We start from the raw sequence: 25,830 nt of genomic DNA, 5'->3' as shown, positions 1-25,830 counted from the left end.
TTCTCTCAAATTTGGGGTACTTTGTGGTATAGTGGCAGGCTAAGGAATATATGGCCGTATAGTGTGACGGATTTCCCAATATTTATTGGGAAATTCATTTTTAAATGGTATTCTCTGGGTATTCACAGAATTCTTGCTTTGTTTTGTGTACTTATTGGTCATTATTATTCTAGCAGCAACCTGAGAATCTCAATGTGTCTAAATTATATTAAGAACAATACTTTCCAGTATTGTAGAAATGTCTATATTTCTATAAACCAAGTATATGCATTATCAAACAATAGTAGTGAAATTTGAGAAACAGTTTATGAGATTGTAAAAAAAATGATAAAGGGAATCGGAAACATACCTGTGTATCGGCATTTAAAACTTTGATTCTTTGTGTTGATATAAAAAGATCCACTTCTGTCAATGTCTGGGAGTCTCCTTCAGAGTTCTAGAACACAACAATGTGAATCAAGTGAATTAAGTAAAACGTCTGACATGTATTTGTATGAATGCCCACAACAGGCAACAGGCATCAAAGGAAGTGATTTAGATTTAAACTATATTTTTTTGGCCAAGTGCTAACATATATATATATATATGTTAGCACTTGGCCAAAAAAATATAGTTATATATATATTATGCATTTGTTTTGAAAGATTGAAATAATACTTATGCTTAATTCCCCCAAAAATAACGGTTGACCATTTGCCATTAACCAATTCTTTCTGTGTTTCTATTTTTTGTTCTCATTACAAAAAGTCAAAGTGCACACAACGCCTACCAACATGTAGGTACCTAACATAACATGAGGTCACATAAGGTAATAATCATACAGGTCATTACAGCCAATAAGAAAGTACTTCTCTGGACCCTGAAATAGCATAATATGATTTTCCAGTTGTAAAGGTAAATTAGAAGCTTTGGTTCATTTCACCTATTAACCAGCTAAAGTCTGCCAAAAACCTCTTTTTCTTAAAATGAGATTTAAGTTCTTATTTGAATGCAAAAATGGATTCAGCCTGCAGGCAAAAAGACAAAAAGAAAGTCAAAATCCAATTCTGCTAGCTGGCATATTATTATCAAGAGAGGAGATTTGTGTTTGCACATTTAATTATAAAATTCTCCTAGATAAATGCCACAGGGCAAAAAAAAAAATAATGCTGCAAAAAAGAATTTAGGAATGGGTTTCTGATAAATTAGGGGAGTCCCAAGTAATTGCTATAGAAAAAGGAATTGAATGGAATATTCGCTATAAAATCAATCTCTCACCAAACCAGAAGTATACATAGAAAGGGAATTCGATGTCTGTGGAGCTAACATACACAGATTCACTAGTCTTGTGATTAACATGTTGGTTTATATTTTAAGCTGAAAGAGCCAAGGGTTTTTCCATGTATCATCTTTGCGTTAGAAAAGCGCATTCGTATGAATGTGTTTTCTTGCCGAATTTCTCTGTTTCGTTCATTCGTCCGAATAACAAACAACAAACGCAACATTGTAAGAAGGAAGTGAAAAATGAATGTGCGCAATATGAAAATCTTCATTCATTAATATTTTAAATGGCTGCGGCTGCCATTTTAACTACACTAAGAGGACGTTTATTTCTTGTTTCCATGGCAACCGGATGGATGAATGGTATTTACGAACGTATTGGACTAACTTTGTCTGAATTTCGTTGAATACAATTTTATTTTTTTTTCCCCGAAAATGAACATGAAAACGAACACAAATTTTCCGCCAGCGCCCAAGTCTACTTTGAGTGTCCATAATGCGTATTGACAGATTAGATAGGTAGATGGAAACACTCAACTTGACAGCTGATAACAACCAGTCAGTCCATTTGGTCTGCCCATTATTCGCGTAAAAACTCAAACAATGATTGGTCTATCTTTATATTAACCTCTATCACTTTTGCTAGAAGGCACTTATCGACTACCACTGTCTTACTAAAGTGAAACTTCCTTACATTACATCTAAGCTTCTGACCATGTAGTTTTAGATCATGACCTCTTGCCCTAACATTTCTCCTTGAAATATACCTTCCTCCTGGGCTTTGTTAAACAATTTATATTTAAAACAGATAGAAAGCCTCATCAATATTGTTACTGTAATTCCTTACCTATAACAGTGCGGTAATTAGCGTTAACGTTAATACAATCTACCTTTTTTTTTTTATACATAGAAAGGGAATTAGATGTCTGTGGAGCTAACATACACAGATTCACTAGTCTTGTGATTAACATGTTGGTTTATATTTTAAGCTGAAAGAGCCAAGGGTTTTTCCATGTATCATCTTTGCGTTAGAAAAGCGCATTCGTATGAATGTGTTTTCTTGCCGAATTTCTCTGTTTCGTTCATTCGTCCGAATAACAAACAACAAACGCAACTGTAATGGTATGATGAGGCAGGACCCCAGATGGCGGAGGTAGCCAGGCCAAACAGGAACCAGAAAGTCAGAGAACCAACCGGGTCAGACAGGTAATCAGGATAAGCCAAATCAGAATCCAGAGACGAGGTCAGCAAGCCGAATCAATACCAGGTGAGCAGGAATCAGGAGCCGAATCAGGAGACAGGAACGAGGTCAACAAGCCAAGTCAAACCGGAGCAGTAGTCACAAGCAATGCACAAGCAAATAGCAAAATACACCAACCAAGGGTGATCCAGAAGAGGAATTCCGGGTTTAAATAGGGAGAGGAGGAGGCGTGTCCTGCATTAAGAGGTCAGCCAAGGTTATAAAAGCATGTTACAAATGTAACGTGCAATATTAACTTTTGACCACACGGTGGCGCTGTGGTACCCGTTTACCGCGTGGTCGGCCATGCGGTGAAGACGCCGACCGGGTAGCGGTGGTACTCGCTGCCCGGGAAGCCGCCTGAGGAAGCGTCGTGGGAGCAGCCATGGAGCGGGGCCGGAGAGGCAGGTAAGTCCTTACAGTACCCCCCCCTCGAGAGCCGCCCAAAGGGCGACCAGGACCCCCACTGGGTTTCCGGGGGTACCTGACATGAAACTGACGAACCAGACGAGGAGCGTGGACTTCAGAGGCGGGCACCCAGGCTCTTTCCTCCGGTCCGTATCCCTTCCAGTGTACAAGGTATTGGAGGGTACCCCGGAAGAAGCGTGAATCCAGGATGGAACGGATCTCATAATCATCCATGGAGGAGACTGAAACAGGACCAGGACTGGCCAGCGTCCGGGAAAAACGGTTAAATATCACCGGCTTCAGGAGGGAAACGTGAAATGTACGAGGAATACGGAGGTTGCGAGGCAAGTCCAGTTCATAGGTAACAGGGTTGATACGACGGCGGACGGAATAAGGTCCAATAAAGCAAGGAGCCAATTTTTTGGAGGGAGTACGTAGGCGTATATGTCGGGTTGATAGCCAGACTTTGTCCCCGGGCATGTAAGTGGGGGCTGGTAACCGTCTGCGATCATAGTACTTCTTTTGATCCTGAGAGGCAGCAATGGACGCAGAACGGACAGAGGACCAAACTGAAGTTAGCCGCTTAAGATGATCATCCAACGCAGGAACACTCGAATCAGGGGATACCGCAGGAAGTACAGTCGGGTGGAAACCATAGACACTGTAAAAAGGTGTATGCTGGGTAGAGCCTTGTACCGCATTGTTTAGGGCGAACTCCGCGAGTGGAAGAAGGTCAGCCCAATCGTTCTGGTTGTCATTAATGAAAGCCCGCAAATACTGCTCAAGGCGTTGATTGGATCGTTCAGCCGCTCCATTGGTTTGGGGGTGATAAGCCGTGGAAAAGGAAAGGGTGATACCCACAGCTTTGCAGAAGGCTCTCCAGAAACGGGAAACAAACTGGACTCCACGATCGGAGACAATCACCTGGGGAAGGCCGTGGAGTCGTACAACGTCTCTGATGAAGATGACTGCAAGCTCCTTAGCTGTCGGTAATTTGACGAGAGGCACGAAATGAACCATCCTGGAGAATCGGTCAACAACAGTAAGTATAGTGGTGTAGCGATGAGAGGAAGGTAGCTCCACTATGAAGTCCATGGCGATGTGGGTCCAGGGACGACTGGGTACTGGAAGGGGCAATAGCAGACCGGAAGGGGGAGTCCTGGGGGTCTTGGTCGTAGCACAAGTGTGGCAAGATTTAAGGAAGTCTGCAACGTCCTTTCTCCAGGAGGGCCACCAAAAACTACGGCCCAGAGCCTGACAGGTGCGCCGGAGACCAAGGTGGCCCGCAAACTTTGTGGTGTGGTGCAACTGGAGTATCTTCTCACGGTATACAGGGGGCACGAACAACTTGTCAGAAGGGGTCTGGGCTGGAGCAGTGGGTTGACTGGCTTGAATTCGTTGCAGAAGGGGAGAGGAAACGGCAAGAGTGACAGCAGAGATGATACGGTTAGTGGGTACGATGGGTTCCGGGTCAGGTTTCTCCTCAGAGGCAGTACAGAACATACGTGATAAAGCATCGGCCTTGGTATTCTTGGACCCCGGACGATAGGAGATTATGTAATTGAAGCGGGATAAGAAAAGGGACCATCGTGCTTGTCGAGGCGTTAGTCGCTTGGCATCGCCAATATACTGGAGGTTCTTGTGATCCGTGAGGATGGTTACAGGAATACGGGAGCCCTCCAGAAGATGACGCCATTCAGAAAGGGCGAGAATCACTGCCAGTAGTTCACGATTGCCTATGTCATAGTTCCTCTCTGCAGGAGAGAATCGTTTAGAGAAGAAGCCACAGGGGTGTAGAGGCCCTTCGTACGTTTTGCGTTGGGACAATACTGCTCCGGCCCCGATTTCCGAAGCATCTACTTCGATTACGAAGGGTTGAGATACATCAGGATGTATGAGGATCGGAGCGGACACAAACAGGGTCTTTAGTGTATGGAACGCTTGGACTGCAGCGGTAGGCCAGTTATGGCAGTCAGCTCCCTTCTTGGTGAGATCGGTCAAAGGAGCTACCACTTTGGAAAAGTCCCGGATGAATCGGCGATAATAATTGGCAAAGCCGAGAAATCTCTGTAGGGCTTTAAGTCCCTGTGGTTGAGGCCATTGCAGAATGGACTGGAGCTTGTCAGGATCCATCTCGAACCCTGTACCGCTAATGACGTAACCTAAGAAGGATACACGGTTGACTTCAAATTCACATTTCTCTAGTTTTGCGTACAACCGGTTTTCACGAAGACGTGTCAGGACCTTCTTTACGTGAGTTCGATGTGAAAGCAGGTCAGGTGAATGGATTAGAATGTCATCAAGGTAGATGACAACGAATTGGTGCAGATAATCCCGAAAACAGTCATTTACAAAGTCCTGAAAAACAGCCGGGGCGTTACAGAGCCCGAATGGCATTACTGTATATTCGTAGTGACCAGAGCGGGTGTTAAAAGCTGTCTTCCACTCGTCGTTCTGACGGATACGAATGAGGTTGTACGCACCCCGTAGATCTAATTTCGTGAAAACTTTTGAGCCTTTTAGACGGTCAAACAACTCAGAGATGAGTGGCAAAGGGTAAGTGTTTTTTATGGTGATTCGATTAAGACCTCGATAGTCGATGCACGGACGTAGACCTCCATCCTTCTTGGAAACAAAGAAAAATCCCGCGCCGGCGGGAGACGTGGAGCGGCGGATAAAGCCTTTTAGGAGATTTTCACGGATATAGGTCTCCATAGCTTCGGTTTCAGCCGGGGATAACGGATACACCCTACCCCGTGGGGGTACGGTGCCAGGAAGCAGGTCGATGGGACAATCGTAAGGACGGTGCGGGGGCAAGGAGTCAGCTTCCTTTTTGTCGAATACATCAGCAAAGGTCTGATATTGTGGAGGTAAGATGGTGGTACCTAAGGAGGCAACCTTCAATACACAGGGTTGAGGTGAAACGCAAGTGGTACACCGCCAGGAGGTGATCTCACGGGTGGACCAATTGATGTCTGGGTTGTGTAGCTGTAGCCAAGGGTAGCCCAACACTATGGGAGCAGCCGGAGAAGATATTACGTGTAGAACCACAGTCTCTTTATGGAGAACCCCTATTTGGAGACGAAGCGGTGTAGTGTCATGGGTCACCGCTGCAGGTAGGAGAGGCCGCCCGTCGATTGCCTCCACAAAAACTGGAGAGGCTTTCTCCTGCAAGGGAATGTTGTGGAGCTTGCAGAAGTCGCGGTCGATAAAGTTTCCGGCGGCCCCAGAGTCAATAAGGGCTGGGGCTAGAATGGTTCTCTCCTGGACAGTGAGAGCCGCAGGCACAAACATACGCGATGTCCGGTCGTGGGGAAAAACAGCAGGAAGGCCTAGAGGAGACTCCCCAATCCTCCTTAGGCCCTGTAGATTTCTCGGCTTCACGGGGCAGGAGCGCACGTAATGACCTTGTTTGCCACAGTACATACAGAGGTCCTGTTGGCGCCGGAGGGTTCTCTCCTCCTCGGGGAGATGTGTGGAGCCGATCTGCATGGGCTCTTCAGGCGGAAGAGAAGCAGAGTCAGAAGCAGCGAGACGTGGCGCAAAACGCACTGGACCCCTTCTTTGGCGATCTCGCTGTACCTGGCGTTCCCGGAGGCGTAGATCAATGTGGCCAATGTAGGCGATGAGTTCTTCCAAGTCCGTGGGCAGGTCTCGGGCTGCTACTTCATCTTTCAGGCGGTCAGACAGGCCATTAGTGAAGGCAGCAACCAAGGCGTCGTTGTTCCATGCCACTTCTGCAGCCAGGGTACGGAATTCAATGGCATAGTCCGATAAACTGCGTGTACCCTGACGCAATGAGAAGAGACTTGACGAGGCAATATGGCCGCGACCTGGCCTGTCAAACACTTGACGGAAAGTGGTTACAAAGTCATTATAATTGTTGACCACTGGAGAGTTGCGTTCCCAAAGAGGAGTTGCCCAGGCCAGAGCCCTGTCAGTGAGTAGAGAGATGACATACCCCACACGAGCTCTGTCGGAAGGAAACAAGTAGGGAGACATCTCGAAGTGAATGGAGCACTGATTGAGGAATCCACGACAGGTAGCAGGATCTCCTCCATATCTGGGAGGAGGAGGTAAACGGAGGGTATGAAGACCTGGGTCAGCAGGCGGTGGAACAGCAACAGGTGCAGCAGCGGGCACAGGAGGAGGACCACGTGCTGGATCAGTCCTCGCCAGGAGGGTTTGCAAAGCCTGAGCAAACTGGTCCATGTGATGATCCAGACTTTCAATACGGGCTTCACAGGTAGACATCTTCTGGCCAATCTCCGCGGGGTCCATGGTGACCCTTGGTACTGTAATGGTATGATGAGGCAGGACCCCAGATGGCGGAGGTAGCCAGGCCAAACAGGAACCAGAAAGTCAGAGAACCAACCGGGTCAGACAGGTAATCAGGATAAGCCAAATCAGAATCCAGAGACGAGGTCAGCAAGCCGAATCAATACCAGGTGAGCAGGAATCAGGAGCCGAATCAGGAGACAGGAACGAGGTCAACAAGCCAAGTCAAACCGGAGCAGTAGTCACAAGCAATGCACAAGCAAATAGCAAAATACACCAACCAAGGGTGATCCAGAAGAGGAATTCCGAGTTTAAATAGGGAGAGGAGGAGGCGTGTCCTGCATTAAGAGGTCAGCCAAGGTTATAAAAGCATGTTACAAATGTAACGTGCAATATTAACTTTTGACCACACGGTGGCGCTGTGGTACCCGTTTACCGCGTGGTCGGCCATGCGGTGAAGACGCCGACCGGGTAGCGGTGGTACTCGCTGCCCGGGAAGCCGCCTGAGGAAGCGTCGTGGGAGCAGCCATGGAGCGGGGCCGGAGAGGCAGGTAAGTCCTTACAGCAACATTGTAAGAAAGAAGTGAAAAACGAATGTGCGCAATATGAAAATCTTCATTCATTAATATTTTAAATGGCTGCGGCTGCGGCTGCCAAGAGAGAGAGGGCGCCGAGTGGTTTTCGCTTACCAAGTTGTCAGTACCTGCTCCGCGTCCGTCTCTCTCCTCTGCGAGCCCTCTAGCTTGGGCTCGGTGCTGGCTTGTAATGCTGAGCGCCGGAAGATGACATCATTTCCGGCGCTCATCATTACAAGCCAGCACCGAGACCGAGCAGGGAGACTCGCCGCAGGACTGCTGAAAGGTAAGTACAAAGGGGGGGGGGGGATAGGGTAGATAATAGGGAGGGAGAGGAAGGGTAGATAATGGAGGGGGCGAGAGAGGAAGGGTAGATAATGGGGGGGGCATTTTAAACTTCGCCCCTGGCGGCATTATGTCTTGGACTGGCCCTGACTGCCAACAATAGGAAGCTTGGACAATTATTTGAAACAAAGCTAAAGTGACGTTGTGTATTTATGATTATCTCTAAACTCAAAAATTGGAGACGAATGGATGTCAAAAGTTAAAACTCAAAAGGGAAATTTTTAAAATGAGCCCAGAAAGAAAGTAGTGTTAAAAGAGAGTTGAGCAGAGCAACAAATAAACTGTAACATCAAACTTAAAAAAAAATTCTATAAAATGTATGCAAAAAACCATAAATGTAACATTTTAAATGTTAAATACTTGAAAGTGTAATTAAATTACAGTCTAGAAGTTACTTTAATCTGAAGTAGCTAACTCTGTGTGTACTTTTGTCTTGAAGAATAAATATGTGCCTTGTGCTTTTAAAATGACAATCTAATTGCCAGGAACTCTCTCAGAACACGCAGTAATATGGATGGCACTGTAATTATCATAAAATGCTCCGTTCTCCCATTCTTTTCTACCTAAAAAAGGTGAAGGGAGAGGCTATAAATACAGAGTGCGAAGGAAGGCATTATATGTCAATGGTATTATTATGGCACTCTAGCATGGTACACAAATCAACCTCAGCAGATCTGTTGTTTTATTATTTCCCTTGAAACGTAATCACATGATAAATACAGGAACTTTTGAGCATTTTTTTCAGTTTCTATGATAATAGCCTATCAGTTCCTTTCACATGACAACTAAGTTTCCCAGGCAGAATATATAAATAAGACAACATTTGATATGATTAAAGAAATATCTCTTGGACATTCAACATTACTAGGAACTGTGTTTCTAATGCAGCATTTAGTTACAAAAGTGCTAAATTTGGATCAGCACCTATAAATAGGTGGATCAGCACCTATAAATGAATGACTTACCCCAAAAAGGGCAGTAACTGGGGGCCCAGACCTGGTACCTCCAAGTTTCTCGAACTGGTAAATATATCACAATGAGCAGTCTCTATGGAAAGGCTTTGCAAGGGAGGAAAGTACGGTACTGGGACAGGATTTGGGTACGTATGAAAGTTTGGGAGAGATTTAGGATACAGTAGACTTGCTAAAATTATATTTCGCTTTTTGTCGAAATACTACCTTCTTTAGTAAACTCAGTTAAGACTATATGATGAATGCAGAGAATTTAGAGAGGAAAAAACATAAGATAAATGTAGAGGTTCCTTTTCTCCAGTTAATTACACCACAGTACAGCTTATACTTGACTGATTCAAGGAATAGCGTACATTAGAAGTATAGGTCAATCAGATGCTATCTCCTATGCACTGATATGATAAATATCAGCAGGGTAATTCTTATTTTGGGCATTAAAACCATCTATCACGCATAATGTTCCCAAAGAGATTAGTATTACTAGTTCTAAACTACACAAAAGTCAGTAATGTCGACAGAGTGATCAACGACGATTTTCTTCTGTCAATGATTTTCTGCTACAAAAACATAATTACATTGAATCTTGATTAAATAGCTATAGTTTTTCGCATGTTAAATAGACAGTAGCACATATCTGGGTGATAAAACTGTCGATGGCACACAGTTAGCAATAATACATAGGGGAACTAATACAACAGAATCTATTCTTACAATCTGTATGGATATCGTGGTATAGCATTTACTGCAGTTCTTATTCAACTGAATTATCATGCAAGCAAAGAATACTAATGCATTATAAGGATCAATAAAATCACACACACTGCCATACGTTTATATGCCTAGAAGTTTCCAGCTTCTGTTGTCATCAAAATATTTTATTTTTGCAACCTCATTCTTTAATCCCGTTAATGTGCCTGAATTTTTATGTTTTAAAACTGTGAAAAGGGCAAAATACAAGGTATAAAAATATTGTGGGCTACTAGATGTGATATTTGCCCCAAAGAACAACTAAAAAAAGATTCCAGACAACCCGCTCTCTGTGTTAATGGCATTTACTTGTAAACATTGTAACGTATATGTTGTAAACTAATAATGCTTAGATAACTGTTCCACGTTTACAGATTAGCTCTCTCTATGTGTGTTTGATTGGAAACTAGCTAACCCGTCCTTGTCTACAGCTACCACTTATTTGTCATTTGAATCATTAGTTTCAGGTGACATAAATCGTTTGTTACTTTCATGAGTTATTTAAGCGAACGAAGGAACTCTTAGTCTCACCAACTTCTTATTTGGAAAAAGGATGGCATATTAAGGGACTGAACTATGTAAAAGGGTGGAAAGTAGGGCAGCAGTAGATTTTGGGGCATTTTGGGAACTAAATAAATCAATGGCATATATACGGTATATATACCGTATATATATACCATCAAAAAATATAGACCAGGGGCAGATATGACTCCCTTATGTGCCGCTGATCAACAAGCTGGCTACAGAAGCCTATTTAAGCTATGGACGACAAGCTGACAGCCTCCAAAGCATACTGCTTCCCAGCATTGTGCCCCAAAAGGGAGAGGGCGCTTGGAGGTACTTCCCTAGGGCAGCGTGGAACATACATTCAAAATATAGTAATACACAAAAATAACTTCTTTTTACCATGCACATCAAGTCCAAGATTTCTAACTGATCCTACACGGTCATGTCGAGACATAGGATGCCGTGAGTATTTGGGTGACTGCGAAGTAAGACCCAGTTCCTATGTTAATAAATGTTTCAATTATTAACTTAGGGGCTGGGTCTTACTTCGTAATCACCCAAATGGCTCAATTGCCACTGAGTAGAAGTAGAGGTGCCTTCCAGCACTAGGATGGAACGCACTTATACCAGCTGAGTTTGCTGGTTTCCATTGAGTAGGCACTAAAGTTGAGTCGCTATTGCCCTTAGCAAATTCATAGGTCTGAACATAGCAATTCATGAAAAATACACACACTGAAATGAATTTCATTACAAAAATGTAACATTTCACACACCGCTTTTTTCTTGATTTTAGCAGCCTTCTGCATCCTCTGAGCAACCAGGAACATGTCACAGAGAGAAAAGAGATGTGAGAACAGAAAGAGAAAAAAAAGAGAGAGAAAGAGTGAACTATTAGAACACAAGTCTTTGTAATTGACAAGGAAACCCACACGCAAGGACCAGCTGTTATTCTGCTAAATAAAAATGAGTTAACACTGTAAATACTGTCATCCCACATATTTTTTACATAGAATTGACAGCATGAACATTTTTTTTTTATTTGCTTACCAAGGAGCATGAACAGATTCCTTTAAATTGTGCCTTCTGTAGTATCACATCCTTTAAATACGTGAGAAAGTACACACTATACCCTTTTTTCTTGAGCTGTGTTAATCCATATTACTGAAAATGCAACTCTCAGACACATAGGTCCACTTATCCCACTGGTTCGTTGTGTTGATGAACAATAGCCAGATTCTCAAAGAGCCAGTCTGCCCATGTTATTCTGATATTTCATATCAAATGGTTCAGATAGCTTTTGTAATAGATGCTTTGAGTTGGAAGCAGACTTGCATAGTATTGGGCAATTTCATATTATCAACAAAAAACACTTTGCCTTAACTTAGACAGGGAACAAAACACATAGGTATCTCTTTTTTAAACTCCTCGGTAAGCTAAGAAAATTAAAATTTTCTTCATACTGGCAATTCTATGTAAAAAGCATTATGATGTTCCCAAATATCTACAGCTGAAAAGCTTTACATTAGACGTTTTATTCTCTATTGTTTTATACAAATTGTTACCTGTAAAAATTTTCATAGCAGAGTTACGGAACCCACTGTGAATGGCCCACACCCCCTAAAAAATATTGTTCAAGGGCTGGAAGATAATTCTATTTGAGAAATGTATTTCTAACACTCATTTTTTTTTAATGACAGAGCATTTTCTTAGATAAACAGTCATAACCTTCAAGTCATCTAAGCAAGAAAAAAATGTTTTGAATGAATAGCTGTCTGAGTAAAGCAGGATTTGGTGGAGCTCGTGGTGATCAAAATAGACAGATGATAGGAAGGAGCAGGAAAGATAAGAATCAGCTATACAATGAAAGATGGAACAATGGATGACAGAGTAAATATATACAAGATAAGAAAGGTGCAGAACATGTTCCTGAAGTAATTGCAATCAGAATGAATGCCTTTTATTTGTATCTGCAGCAAAACACACTCTAATTAATGCTGTCTATGAATCAGCGGCCATTTTACTTTAAATAGAAAATATGGTAGTTATTTAAATAAAATTTCATACAATTTGCCTACTATGTTGTGTACTGCATTAAGTTTGGTTAATCTCATTGATAACAACATCACGACAATTAGAGCAGTGCTGTCTGCCTTGCGGCTTTCTTGTCGCCTAGACTGTAAATTCTACTGGGGTATATTTACTAAACACACAATCTGAAAAAGACTGGAACTGGACTCGGTGTTATGAAGGCCAATCCCAGTAACATTTTCTTGCAAGGGCTGAGGTGGCCCTGTATAATACATAGTTGATGTGGAGAAATTTCTCACCTCACTGAAGTAACTATGCATTATAATGAAGAAATCCCTCCCAGGGACATAGGAATCCCCCCATCAAAACGCCGTACGGCACCCAGGTGGAGGAGATAGAGGGGGGAGCCGAACGATCGCTTATGAAAGAGTTTTCAACAACTGCTCAGCTCCCCTCTGTCTCCTCTGCTCCTCTGCCGCCACCCGCCTCAGCGCTGCCTTGACTGCAGCTGTGGGAGCGCGAGGCCTCTGTCCTGGTGCCGGCACTTCACGCTGAGCACCAGAATATGACGTCATATGCCGGTGCTCAGAAGTAAAGCTGCGCGCACCGCGGCAGAGCAGCAAGACAGAGGCCTTGCACTCCCACCAGAGGACTTCAGCACTGTAAGTGAACTACAAGGGGGGGGTAGGGAGAGGGTAGATAGTTAGAGGGGGTAGATAGTGAGAAGGGAAAAGGGGGTAGATAGTGAGAAGGGGAAAGGGGGTAGATAGTGAGAAGGGGAGAGGTGGTAGATAGTGAGAAGGGGGAGAGGGGGTAGATAGTGAGAAGGGGTAGATAGTAAGAAGGAGTGAGAGGGGGTAGATAGTGAGAAAGGAGGGATAGAAAGTAAGAAAGGGGGGAAGTAAGAATATTGAAATAAAGAGTGAGAATTAGAGAGAATGAATGAATGTGTGGATGAATTGTGTGAACGAGTGGGATAATGAATTAATATGTGGCTGAATTGTGTGAATGAGTGAAAGAATGAATTAATGTATGGATGAATTGCTTGAATGATTTGTAAGAATGCATTAATGGATATGTGTATCCTGGATGTGATTTAGGGAATGGCAAAGATGGCTCAAGTAGGGCGTTTGAGCCTTAGGGACAAAATTGGCTTACTCTGGACTGTAATCTGTTTGTGTAATCTGGGTGCTGGGCAGGTTCTATGGGGAATGTGGACGCCAGGGCTGGCTTTGGGGGTGTACGACCTGTGATCTATGCCTGTAATTTAGGGTTTTTTATCTATACCCTTAATGAGTTTTTTATGTGAATTCTGTTGATCTGTATATGCTTTGCTATGTTTCCATACATTATTTATGTATACCTGCAAATATAGGGTTTCGATGTCTCATTCAGTTGATCTACACATGCACGTGCTGTTTCATGTGTTGTGATCTATACCATCAGTGCTGAGTTTACATGTGATTTCCAGTTGATCTATACCTGCTATGCTATGTTTCCATACATTATTATTGTATACCTGCAAATACAGGGTTTTTATGTCTTGTTGATCCATACATGCAGTGCTGTTTCAATGTCTTGTTTATTTGATCTATACATGAACTACAGGGAGTAAGTAAAAGAGAGGTATGGTTTAGTGAATGAGGGGACAAAGGGACTCTGGGGAGAGGACCTGTCAATGCCACAGTAGGGTCAGAAGGAGGGAAGACTGCACTGACTCTCACAGTCTCCCCCTAATCTGCAGTCAGTGCGGCAAATATAGTTTTTGGTGTGGGAGCGGAGGGGGTGATTGCATGCTAGGGAGCGTGAGCGGGGCCCAAGGAAGTGCTTGCCTAGGGTCCAATTTTTCAATATTTAAAAAAATGTTTTTGTTACAAAGATTAGCGTTTCTTCCTATATTTAATGTATTAAATGTACATTATTTTAACCAGTGTTTCAAGTTACATATTATTGTACGTGTTTGCAAAAAAAGAAATGGGGAGAAGGTGGGGTATGGGATAGTGAGCAAAGAGGTATCAGATGGGGAGAAAAAAGGGGGTATCTGATGGGGGAAAATGCTAACCCCCCCAGGTCAGGGCCTGTCTAAGCACCAGGTATTCCAGACAGCTACCTGGGGAGCCTGTATCAGGGGGATGCCAGGCAGTAACTTAGGAATCCTGAAGATTTACTGGAACTTTTTAAAACCACCTCAAAGTTTTAAAAACCGGTCATCTGCTGGATACAAACGGATGATACTTTTTTATATTTTTTTAGCTTATGTTTCTTGATGTATTATAACTAGTCCCTGATGAAGTCAACATATGACGAAACGCGTTGGACTTAGTTTCTTACAACATTAAGCATTTTTAATGGGCTATTTTAAATAAAGAGCTTTTGGGAGATACCTTGCCTGCCTATAATCCGTTTGTATCCAGCTGATGACCGGTTTTTAAAACTTTGAGGTGGTTTTAAAAAGTTCCAGTAAATCTTCAGGATTCCTAAGATACAGGCTATCTTTAAGGCGCAGTTCCTACTACAACCTTGTGAGTGTGGCACAACTAGTGGGGGCTAAACATTATTGCACCATTTGTGGTTTTTATTCTTTTTACAGAGTATTTTTAAAGCTGTATCCCCAGAATTTGTTCTGTTTTATCCATATACCTGTTATAAGGGGCTTTTTGAAGGAAGAGTCCTTGGGGAAGCTACCACATATGTGTTCCGAGGAATGAATAGAGGGTTAAAAAGCTAAGTACCTACAACTCCATCACAATGTTCTACAGTCCTAATAGTTACAACAATGTTTAGATAACAGTAAGGCAAAAGAGAAAATGTGTTTATAAATTAAATTGTATAAATACACAATGATTGTGTAAACATATAATGCTATCTATAGTGGAAAAACTGTACAGGGGTGCCAATTGCCAATGCGTAGGACCAAACCTGATTGTTTTGCCTTTCATAATGCATAGAGAGATTGGTATGGTTTGCACATTATTAATAAATTATATAATCACATCAATATTCCTTCAACGTTCGTGGATAAAATCTATATGAATGTAATAAATATTACCACATACTTATAGAAAAAATAAGACGATGAAAAGGAAAAAGAAATGAAAAGGAGCTAGAAGTACAATACATGGCAGAAAATTGTTCAATGAAGTGAATTGTTGTTGATGGAGAACTGTGTGATGAAGAATTTGTACCAAACAAATTGTAACCTGTATGATGTCATGCATACTTCATGTAAATTAGTAAAGGATGTTTTCAACAAAAGCATAATAGCCCATTGGGACACCATGTTTGCGTACTCTGAGTTCACCATAGCGACCAGAGTAAAAATACATTTCCAATTAAAGGATTCCTTCCTAACACCCGTGCCATTTGATTAATACAGTTAAGACCTTAACACATTAAGCCTCTTAATATCTTACAGAAGGATGCCTTATCTAATCAGTTTGTGCGGTTGAAAATTTTAGAAAAATATATTGTGTTTTTAAATTTATGAACATATGAGCCGCACATCAATAAAAATAAAAGTGTTTAGAAGAGTAGGGCTTCTTAGTATGGCCGAATCATGTTAATGTGCGAAAGGCTGCATCTAATGCTTGGGCCAATAGTCCTTTTTTTAGTATTTGTGTTTGGTAGCACTACTTGCCTTCACACGGCTGACTGCTTCCTGAGCCTGCATCATCCTGATGTTTTTGGAAGGATTACGTTCAGACAACAGCTGTGTAGAACCCAGAAAATTTGCAGCAAAGATGATTCCATCAATAAGGTCTTCAGGCTCACAGGGTCCAGGAACTAAAAACAGAGACTGATCTATTAGTATTTATAAACCTGATGTGAACAATTTCAGCTAATGTATGAACTAGTCAAAAAACATTACTGGCAATAATAACCTGAACATGTTGTGGAATCTTACCTGGTTTTCAGAAAAACAGAAAATGTTAATTACAACATTAATTCAATATTTTTGCTAAATATTGACCATTACTTAATCTCAAACAGATCGATGTGATCAATCACTCACCATTTCTAATTATTTTGCATTCTACTGTGTTATTACAGTATTTATTATTATTTATTGTTTTATATAGCACCATCATATTCCACAGTGCTGTACAATGGGTAAAAAGGACATAAAAACTAGTGTATAACATAGCAATTTGACAGAAACAAGAGGTAAAGAGAGACCTGCTGAAAGGAGATTACAGTCTAGAAGGAGTTAGAGTATATTACACAAGAGGTAAAAGTGCCACACTAGTAATGTTATTATTATTATTATTATTATTATCTTTTCTTTATTTATATTAGAAACAAATGTTTGATGTGGGAGAGAGGAGAGAGTAAATCAGATGAGAGTTCCTGAAGATTGAGAGAGCTAAGGTCTCTGATCAGGCAAGGCTGTTGTGAGGTAATGGAAGGAGTAGGAGGCAAGGTGAGAGAGCAGTATAGGATGTAGTGGTCAGAGAGGGGGAAAGAGGAATTAGGGACGTTAGTGAGTCAGCACATCCTAGAAAAAAATAAGACCCCGGTTGTGACCCTCACCATTAAGTGCCACAAGACAAGAAGGGGCATCAATTGAGATACTGAAGTATCCAAGGATGACAGAGGGGAAATCAGAGTAGAGGAAGTGGGGCAGCCATAATGAAAAGCTGTCAAGAAAGATATTAGCAGGGTATACATCAGCAATGTGTAAAGAGATGAGGCAGAATAGGTCTGGTAGTGTGAGTGAAGTGGAGGCCACCATCGGAGAGAGCAGTAGGAGATGCAATGTTACATTAGCCAGGTTTCAGTAAGGACAAGAAGGAGTAGGGAACTAGAGGTGAAGTGGTCATGAGTTTGTTACACAGAGAACATGCATTCCAGAGAACAAAGTTAGGAGGAAAGGCGTGGCATTGTGTGTGGATAAGGTTATTGAGGCCCAGGAGATATACCCAGCTGTTAAAAGTAGAAGAAAGAGAGCAAGAGAAGGTGTGATTGGGGCTTATAGGAGTGAAGAAAATTCTGAGAGCAGAATGGGGGAGCGAGAGCTTGTGGAAGTGAAAAAGGGCCTGGGATGAGACAAAAGGAGCAGCAAGCAATAAAATATAGTGTGGTAGTGCAGGTAGCTGGTGAGAGAGAAATGCTCAATTGATAATAGAGGGGATTCAAAACAACAACATGGGGATTGTGGGTATGATGCTATGAGAATTAGGTTGGTGGGAATGAAATGGTAGCTGAGAATAAAGGGAGTGGAAGTTCATGGACAAACACACTAAACTGGTATGGCAGCAGTTGATGAAAAATCAGTAGAGTATTGATTGAAGGAGTGCTTCCAAGTTCCTGACAAGAATTGTCATTTTAATGTTCCCACATTCCAATGAATACAGATTTATAAAGCGTACTTTTTATTTTTTTATTTATGGGAGAATTAGAAAATGTATGGGTTAAACTAAAAAGCCCTAATGCCAAAGTCTCTAAACAAAACTGTCTACTTGATAACTAGCGTCTGATAACCTATATATAACCGTGGTGAAATTTCTATTAAGAGTATAGATTTTTTACAATGTTATACAACTGAACCATGAAATGCAATTTTCTATTTGTCATTATACAATGGACATTGTTTTGCCGATGAAAGTGATTGGTATAAATGTGATGTCATTTTAGGGGTATTGAATAAAAAAATATTCTTCCATCACCAGCCAATTAAACAAACACAATAAATATATATCTTTAACATCTATTAAACTTCATTTAGACTCTTTGTTTAATAATTCAGATTTAGATTTCAAAATGTAATAAAAGGAAAAGGGGAAACGATAGAAAACCTTAATTGATCTAATAGTTAAACTTCTTTAAAAATTCAAAAGTGTCTATGTTTTAGCTATATTTCTTACAATTGTAGTAACAGAAGGGTCTCATTTGATAAGGTTTACAAGTTACAGTTTAAATGTAAGACATAATGAAATATTCCAGCATTTATAGTTCCACGGATACAAAATTATCCATTAACATCTATGAGAACAAAATGGCACGTAGATTATTCACAGCAGGTTAACTGCACTGTAATTCAGATTGAATAGACCATGCATTTGAAAAACTTACAAAAGCACGTTTTTGACAAAGATAATGTAATGTAAGTATACAGTATGTGAGAATCACTTTGATTACACAGGCTAGTCTCTGAGTACTTTTTTTTATTCAAGATCATTTCAGATGTTGTTTATGTATCCATACCTAAAACAAGTGTCTTGACACATGTTTCATACAAGAAGTATCATGGTAAGTGATGAATTACAAGCAACATTTTCACATAGAATTGGAAAAATCCAATGCACAAAATAAATTAAAAGACATGTTAAGATATCAATTCATGGAGTAGAATACAATGAAAAAACCCAAGTCCTCCATTCTAGAAACACTGCAGTGAAGGGCATGCACCTAGTAGTTGTTACAAACAGTGCTACGTTCTTATTACTCAACCTACTCAACAAAATATCACCATTCATCCTAAGCATCAAATACATATGATGTGTTATATTCATGAATCATTCATCAGAAAAGACAGTTCTCCTTTTACATATATTTATTTTAGAACTTCTGTTAGAATATAGTTTACAAGTCGGTCAGCATTGATGAGGTATCAGGTATCCAGCATATAATGCCATAAAACAAAATGCCAGATTTTGGAGAACCTTTTTTATTATATATATATATATTTTTATATGTATTTAAATCATAGTGTTTAAGAAAGATTTACTTTGTATATACCTTTTTTCCTTACGTGCTCTCCTTGCAATAGGTTTTGGTGTTTATATATGTACAGTGCACGTACCTCTACCATTATTGGTAGTTTGTTCGTTTTTGGTGATTGTAGAAGACAAGCCAAGTTCTCTGAAACATACTTGCTGGCATTGTTATTTTAATGGTCAATAAGCACATAAATTGTGCTTTTGTTTAATTTTAAGTAAGATGAGGAGACTGGGGTAGAACAATTCTTTAAAAAAACAGCTACAATCAATATTTGATTCCAAAGAACTACGTTCTCTCAAATCGTTATCGGATTATCCATTTTGTTAAGTGAAGCAAAAATACCACCATTCAAATGTAATTTCTCATAGCAGCTGATTGACTAGCTTATTTACAGAGTTTTTTTTTTTAGGTTAATGTCATCATCAAGCTGCAAATGGTTATTGTGAATCTAAGTTTGAAAGGTCATTTGTTATATGGAAAAAATATGCCTGACTGCAGATATGAGGCTACCAGCATCCTACATTCCATCTATAAACTGACATTAAACCAGAACTTACTGTCCACTGGGTTATTTCATTTTTAAATTTGCAGTTTAGTGAAAAAAGGCTAAGATTCTTTTTTTTCCCTGTATCAGAGAGAAACTGCAAAGTAAATAAAAAATATGTAGTCCTTTCTGATAGCTATTTGTTCTGCTTGAACTATAAAGTTGAGAACCCGTGCTACCTTAGCTACAATACAATAGTATTGTAGAAACATCTCGTTCACTGGGACAACCTCAGTGTGGGGATGACTTCTACCGCAAAGTGATTGTGTTTCCATATATTTGTGTATTACATGCTGTTTATCACCCTGTTTATATGTTGTTTATCTCCATGTTGTCCTCACTGAATACTCCAAAATTATTATATGCTTCAGTAAAAAGTCCTGTATGTTCCACTAAGTTCAACTACAAATGCAAAATGTATAATTTAATATGCGACACACGAAGTTAAGTTTTTACATTTCAAATGCCCTTTGATAAATATGCAAGTTAAGGTATCTATGTTAAGAGATTTTACCAGCATGGGAATGATTATTCCATCAGAACAGTTTGAAAATGTTAATGATGTTCAAAGAAGTAGGAAGAATTGGTAATAGGCACTGAACGAAAATGTAGCTGCAAAACACACTATTTTCTGCTTTATTGGTTTTGCCAAGGAATAAAACAAGTCTCTCTTTTATCCATTATTCTTTCAGCATGAATTGGGATCTCTGTTGTACAATATGGAAATCTGCAACCACATCAATTATTAAGACAGCTGACCACATGCTGGTATAGCAAAAGCTTCATGGAAAAGACCACCACCCCCCTGCAAAGTTATTCAGAAATGAAATATACAGACATAATTGATTTCACGTGTGGTTTAATCATGAGGATGTATAAGTCCTTCCAAAAGCATACAGTGAGGTCGTCTAGAGAGTCATGAATGTGAACTATGTGGATCTGATGGGGATTAAACGTAATGATCATTTGATGTTCTTGCTGTGATCAGGGGATCAGGTGTGTCGATAAAGAAAAGGGAAAATAATCTAAAGGAAATAGACCATGTGACAAGTGACAACAGCACAATGTCAGGGGCTATGAAGAAAATGCATAATGACACCTGTCTGAAGGTGTTACAGGGATATATTAATTCAGGTCATTACTTCATCTACCATAGGAGATAAATCACTCATGACACTGACTAGCAACCATGCTATGTTTGTGGTCTACACCACTGCTGGAGTATTTGGGAATGCTGTTTAAACACATAGTACATGCTCAGAGTAAGAGCTATGCCTATGTATTTACTGTAAACACAAGCAGTATGGTAAGGTAAAGCAGTTTCTTATTACCTCACTGACACATGGTTGCCAAAGCATGGGGTATGGGAGCAGCTAAATACTGCATAATTGGATGCTATCCAAAACTTGCCAATAGCAAAGGTTGGTACTGGTAAAATAAGTCCCTATGGGCATTTGAGATATACTTCACATTTAATAAGTTAGAGGTAAACGTAAAGTAGGACTAAAAGTAGTTAAATATGCAACTGCTGTCTGCAAGAGAAGCACGCTGCCATGTTTCTAAGTGGTGTTCTGATACGATTGTGCAGCAGTCATCCACAGAATACAGTAGGTTGAGAATCAAAGAAAAGTCAAGTTTTATCATTTCAAAAGGCTATCTGTCTGGTATTGTAAACTATTGTTTTTAGTAAAAATGGATCTAGCTGTATTAGCCCAAGAGAAGTTGAAGATGATACCTTTTGTTGGGACAACAGAGAAAAAGATGTAAAGTTTACATAGGTTTTTGGAACATCAAAGAGGTCTCTTCTTCAAATGGAAGAGACCTCTCAGGCCCCGAAAGCTTACGTAACTTTACATATTTAGTTTTTATATGCAGTGTTAGTAATAAATTAGCACAGTTTAAAGATTGGAAAGTTTTACTTTACCAAGATGGTGGTAAATAAATAAGATCTCATTAGAGTCTAATACTGTAAGGGAAGTTAAACATACATGGCATAAGCATAAAGCTATCCTGAATCTAAGACAAGGCCACATTTGTATTGTCAGTAGGGTAACAAAAGTTTTAGGTGTTCCTCAGTTCCTTTTATTTCTCAGTGTGTGACAGTACAGCTGATGTTCACTATGTTCACTACAGTTATGTGTGGCCAGTACAACCAATGTTCATTATGTTCACTACAGTTATGTGTCGCCTTTCCCAGCTGGACTTTGGACACTAAGGGGCATACATGCTTAAGTTTATATACATATTCCTGGCTTTTTTTTTTGTATTACGTTTTGGATGGGCTGGGGACCCATAATCGGTAGTATGATGTAGAGCCCTGCGCGGGACTGCTTTTTTAATCCCGCTCCCGCCCGCTCCCACTGTTTTTAATACCGCTCCCACCCGCTCCTGCAATGTGGGTGTTCCGCTCCTGCCACATTTGTGGCCAATCCCACCCGCACCCGCCACATTTGTGGCCAATCACGCCCACCTCCTTACCTGATTTCCCGCGCAGTCCCGCAATTTGTTCCCTCACAGCGTCTCTTCTCTTGCTCCGCCCAGGAACAAGGCGGAGTCACAGGAAGTGAGGTCACATCACGTGACTCCGACTTGTTCCTGGGCGGAGCAAAATAGGAGACATTGTAATGGAGCAGTGAGGAGACAGCCTTTGCGGGACTGCGCGGGATTACAGGAGTTCCCTATAACAAAGTGATGCAGCCATCAATTTAACTGAGGTGCCTGAGCTTAGTATGGGACATAGTGGATGAGATTTGACTAACCTAAGAGTCGAGGGATAACCAATTGCTCTAACTAAAACTTTCATATGCAAGGTATACTTATTTTTTTATTCTTCATTCTTTATACCCCATGACTAAAGACTTAGACATGAATAAAATTAGAATAGTGTCATAATAATGTCCCTCAAAGTAGTGAAAGTTGGATCTTACATTCTGGATACAAAAGAGCTAGAGTATTTCTTTATTTGGGCCTGTCAACATTTTTGAGTGAACTACTGTTTTCACTATTTATCGGCAGGTCAGTGCTTGCAGGGGACAATGAACCACAATAACCCCTACACGTCACCTGCTAAACTTCCTAGATTACAAAGCTCTAGGTGTAGGGTTACATTTCCATTAACAGTACATGTACTGCAATAATATTCCCACAGAGAGCTTCTCTTTAGGAAAAAAAATGTGTATGCTATTATAGGTTTTGGAAAATAAAGTATTATCCACTAAAGGGAGAGTTGACAGGAGTGCTTGTGAGTTTGTTTCAGCTCCTTAACTTAACTATACATTATCAAGAGCAAACCATTGTGAGCTTCTGGTACTGAAGAACTTGACTGTTGTTGTATAATGTATAGTTAAGTCAGTAAGATTTCTTTGAAATTGTCTTATACATTGAATAATGCTTTAAAAACTCAGCCCTTCAGACTGCAGAAATGTGCTACAGAGCCGTAGCAAGGATGAGGTGAGTGAGGCAGCTGCAGGACTGGTTGGATCTCCCTCTAACACTGAGGGAGCATGAGGTCTGTCGGTTCAGACATCGGCTTCCGTGCTCCTTATTACCAATTTATGCCAAACGCCGGATTATGATGTTATACGCCGGCGCTTAGCATCAATTGCTGTGTGCACTTCCAGGGAGTGACAAAGGAGAAGTCTGAAGCGAAAAACACAAGCCCCACACTCCCACGAGGAGGGAAGAAGGAGAGGAAGAGAAAGTAAGAGGAAAAAGGTAGGAGACAGTGAGAAAGGGGGGGGGTAGGTCATAGTGAGCCAGTGGGGTAGGAGACAGTGCGGAAGGGGGTACATGATGGGGAGAAAGGGGGGCAGATGATGAGGAGAAGGGGGAATAGATGATGAGGAGTGCTGTAAGCTGTGAGGCAGTATGTGTATATATGGAAAGTGTAAATGTGTGTTTGGGCAGGCATTTGTAAGGGTATTGTATGTATATGTGTTTATGGGCAGGTGTGTGTAAGTGCAGTGTATATGTATGTGTACGAGCAGTGTTGGGCAGGCATGTGAAAGCACAGTGTGTAAGGGCAGTTGTGTGTAAGGGAAGTGTAAAAATATACAGGGGGGGCACTATTCTTACCTCAGGTGCAAAAAGAGCTAGCTACGGCCATTTACAATGAATATTGAAGCAAGAGAGTCAAGACCAAAACTTTCCTGCAAACTCTCCCTTTAATCTCCAATAAACTAGTTTTACACGTCTTTTTATACGTTATTGTCCATGGTTTTCAAAGCTATTTCTATCACAATATAAATTCCCCAGTGTCTTTTTTTCTTTCGCATTTATCTTCAGTACCAAAATTCAATTATGTATGCAATTGCCTGTGTCCCTAATCCATTATAACTAAATAGTAGCAGGTATATATGGTTAGCATGTCCAAAGATGTATACAACCGTTAAGTAGTTCACCTCAAAAAAGCCATCATATCCAGTGAATGAAGTCCTATAGAACAAATCAAGGAAACACCTTCTCTTCTCAATGAATGAATCCATCTTTGCTTGTACCAGCACTGTATTCTGGTTTAATAGGCAGTTTGAAGTCATCACCTCCATAGGTTGACAGACACTCAAAAGAGCAACTTTTATGGGATTTATTTTGGCAGTGTGCAACATGGCAATCTATGTGAAAGCGCCTGTAAGCTGAGTAGCAGTCTCAGTTAAAGCAATATAGGTGGGTTTTTGGTTTGGTTGGTTGATGGGTTCCTTTTGTCCATAATACAGATTCCTGGGCACTGCAGGTAGGTTTATATCCATTTGTACATAGTTTTACTTTATTGAAGAAACCTTCTCTGCCTTACATGATCGGTCATACTTGTAAATACAACATAATGGCTATTATATCTATACTTTTAGAAGATTCTATCTTTTTTGCTATTTAAAGGGTTACTTACCATCCACAAAACTTGGAAAAGACGCCGCTTTCTTTGTCTGCTGCAAATTAAAAGAAAAATCTATTTTAACAACTAGGATGGCAACAAAGTAAATTCTATTTACATTACATGTGACACTTGGAAAATTGTCTGGCATTTTATCAATAATATCTTTAAATAATTCATCGAGCATATTATTCACCCGTGAACCACGACTGTTTGGTATGTGAAACTGGAATACAGTGTATGATTTGGTTGGCAGAAATGTTAGTCTGCAATAATTATAGAGTAATGAACCAAGATGAATATTTTGCAGAAAATCTGGCCATAACTCACTAGTCCCAGTGGACCAAGAAGGTTATATATTCAACCTGTCAACTCCACAACCTTCACTGATTTCTCATACTCCTTTGGGAATAGAGGGCTGTCATTCATTTGTAATATATGTCACATTGTAGTGGTGACGCAACTGTATATCTGGCGAATAACTACATCTCAGTAGTCGAAGGCTTGTAAAGCAAAGAATTGTGACGGTAAAATGCCAAGTAGAAAGAATATTATATAACATATGTTGGGGCCAAAGCACAGTTTAATGCAGTAGAATAATATGCATGGGGCATAAAAAAACAAAGGCAGAATGTAGGACTTTAGAGTGATTATTTCTGAGGAATTAAAGGTAAGCAGGCAATGTATTAAAGCATCTGAAAATGCAAGCAGGATGCTGGTTGTGCAGCGAGAGGCATTAGCAGCAGAATAAGGGAGGTGGTTCTGCCACTTTACAGAACTCTGAAGGACCTTGACAGTGCATGATAAAAATATTGGGAAGGACTAAGGAATCATATAAGTTTGTTTCAGAGTACTAAAAAATGTTACAACAAAAGGTCATAATCGAAAATTAGAGGATCAGAGGTTTTCATGTAATGTAAGGAAGTTTTATTATATTGAGAGTCTGGTAGATAAAAAGAACAAGCTTCCAGCAGAAATAGCGGTGGTTAATACAGTGATGGAATTAAAACATGCATGGTACAGGCATAAAGTTATCCTGAATCTAAGATGAGACCAAGGACTGATTAACGTCTGTGTCTTTACTTTAGGAAAAATGGGCAGACTAGATGGACCGACTGGTTCTTATCTGCTGTCAAATTCAATATTACTGACAATGGCCAAATCTAGTAGCTAAAATGAACTCAACCTACAGAGTGTCTGTTAATTCTAAAATTTCTACAAACAAAATAAAAGTTATTAGTGCAGTTCTAAGCTGCTTCAACTCCACAGGACATATATAGAGGATGAAACCCTTAAATCATCTTTGGGTCAGCTTCAGCTCACATCCCCGGCCTACTGGA

At 40.6% G+C, this 25,830-nt stretch overlaps 1 protein-coding gene across 1 annotated transcript in view; it reads right to left on the bottom strand.

Annotated features, from left to right (window-relative positions):
* The window catches only part of APBA2 (amyloid beta precursor protein binding family A member 2), a 155,452-nt gene that overhangs the window by 29,995 nt on the left and 99,627 nt on the right, over nt 1-25,830 (bottom strand). Inside the window, exons 5-8 of the mRNA XM_053464224.1 lie at nt 24,506-24,545; nt 15,997-16,142; nt 11,105-11,140; nt 350-436 (exon numbers count right to left, since the gene is read on the bottom strand). Of these exons, the coding sequence (XP_053320199.1) occupies nt 350-436; nt 11,105-11,140; nt 15,997-16,142; nt 24,506-24,545 (309 nt within the window). The remainder of the gene's footprint in view (nt 1-349; nt 437-11,104; nt 11,141-15,996; nt 16,143-24,505; nt 24,546-25,830) is intronic.

Source organism: Spea bombifrons, chromosome 4, assembly GCF_027358695.1.
Source record: "Spea bombifrons isolate aSpeBom1 chromosome 4, aSpeBom1.2.pri, whole genome shotgun sequence".
NCBI classification, from domain to species: domain Eukaryota; kingdom Metazoa; phylum Chordata; class Amphibia; order Anura; family Pelobatidae; genus Spea; species Spea bombifrons.
This window is presented reverse-complemented; position numbering and strand designations above follow the sequence as displayed.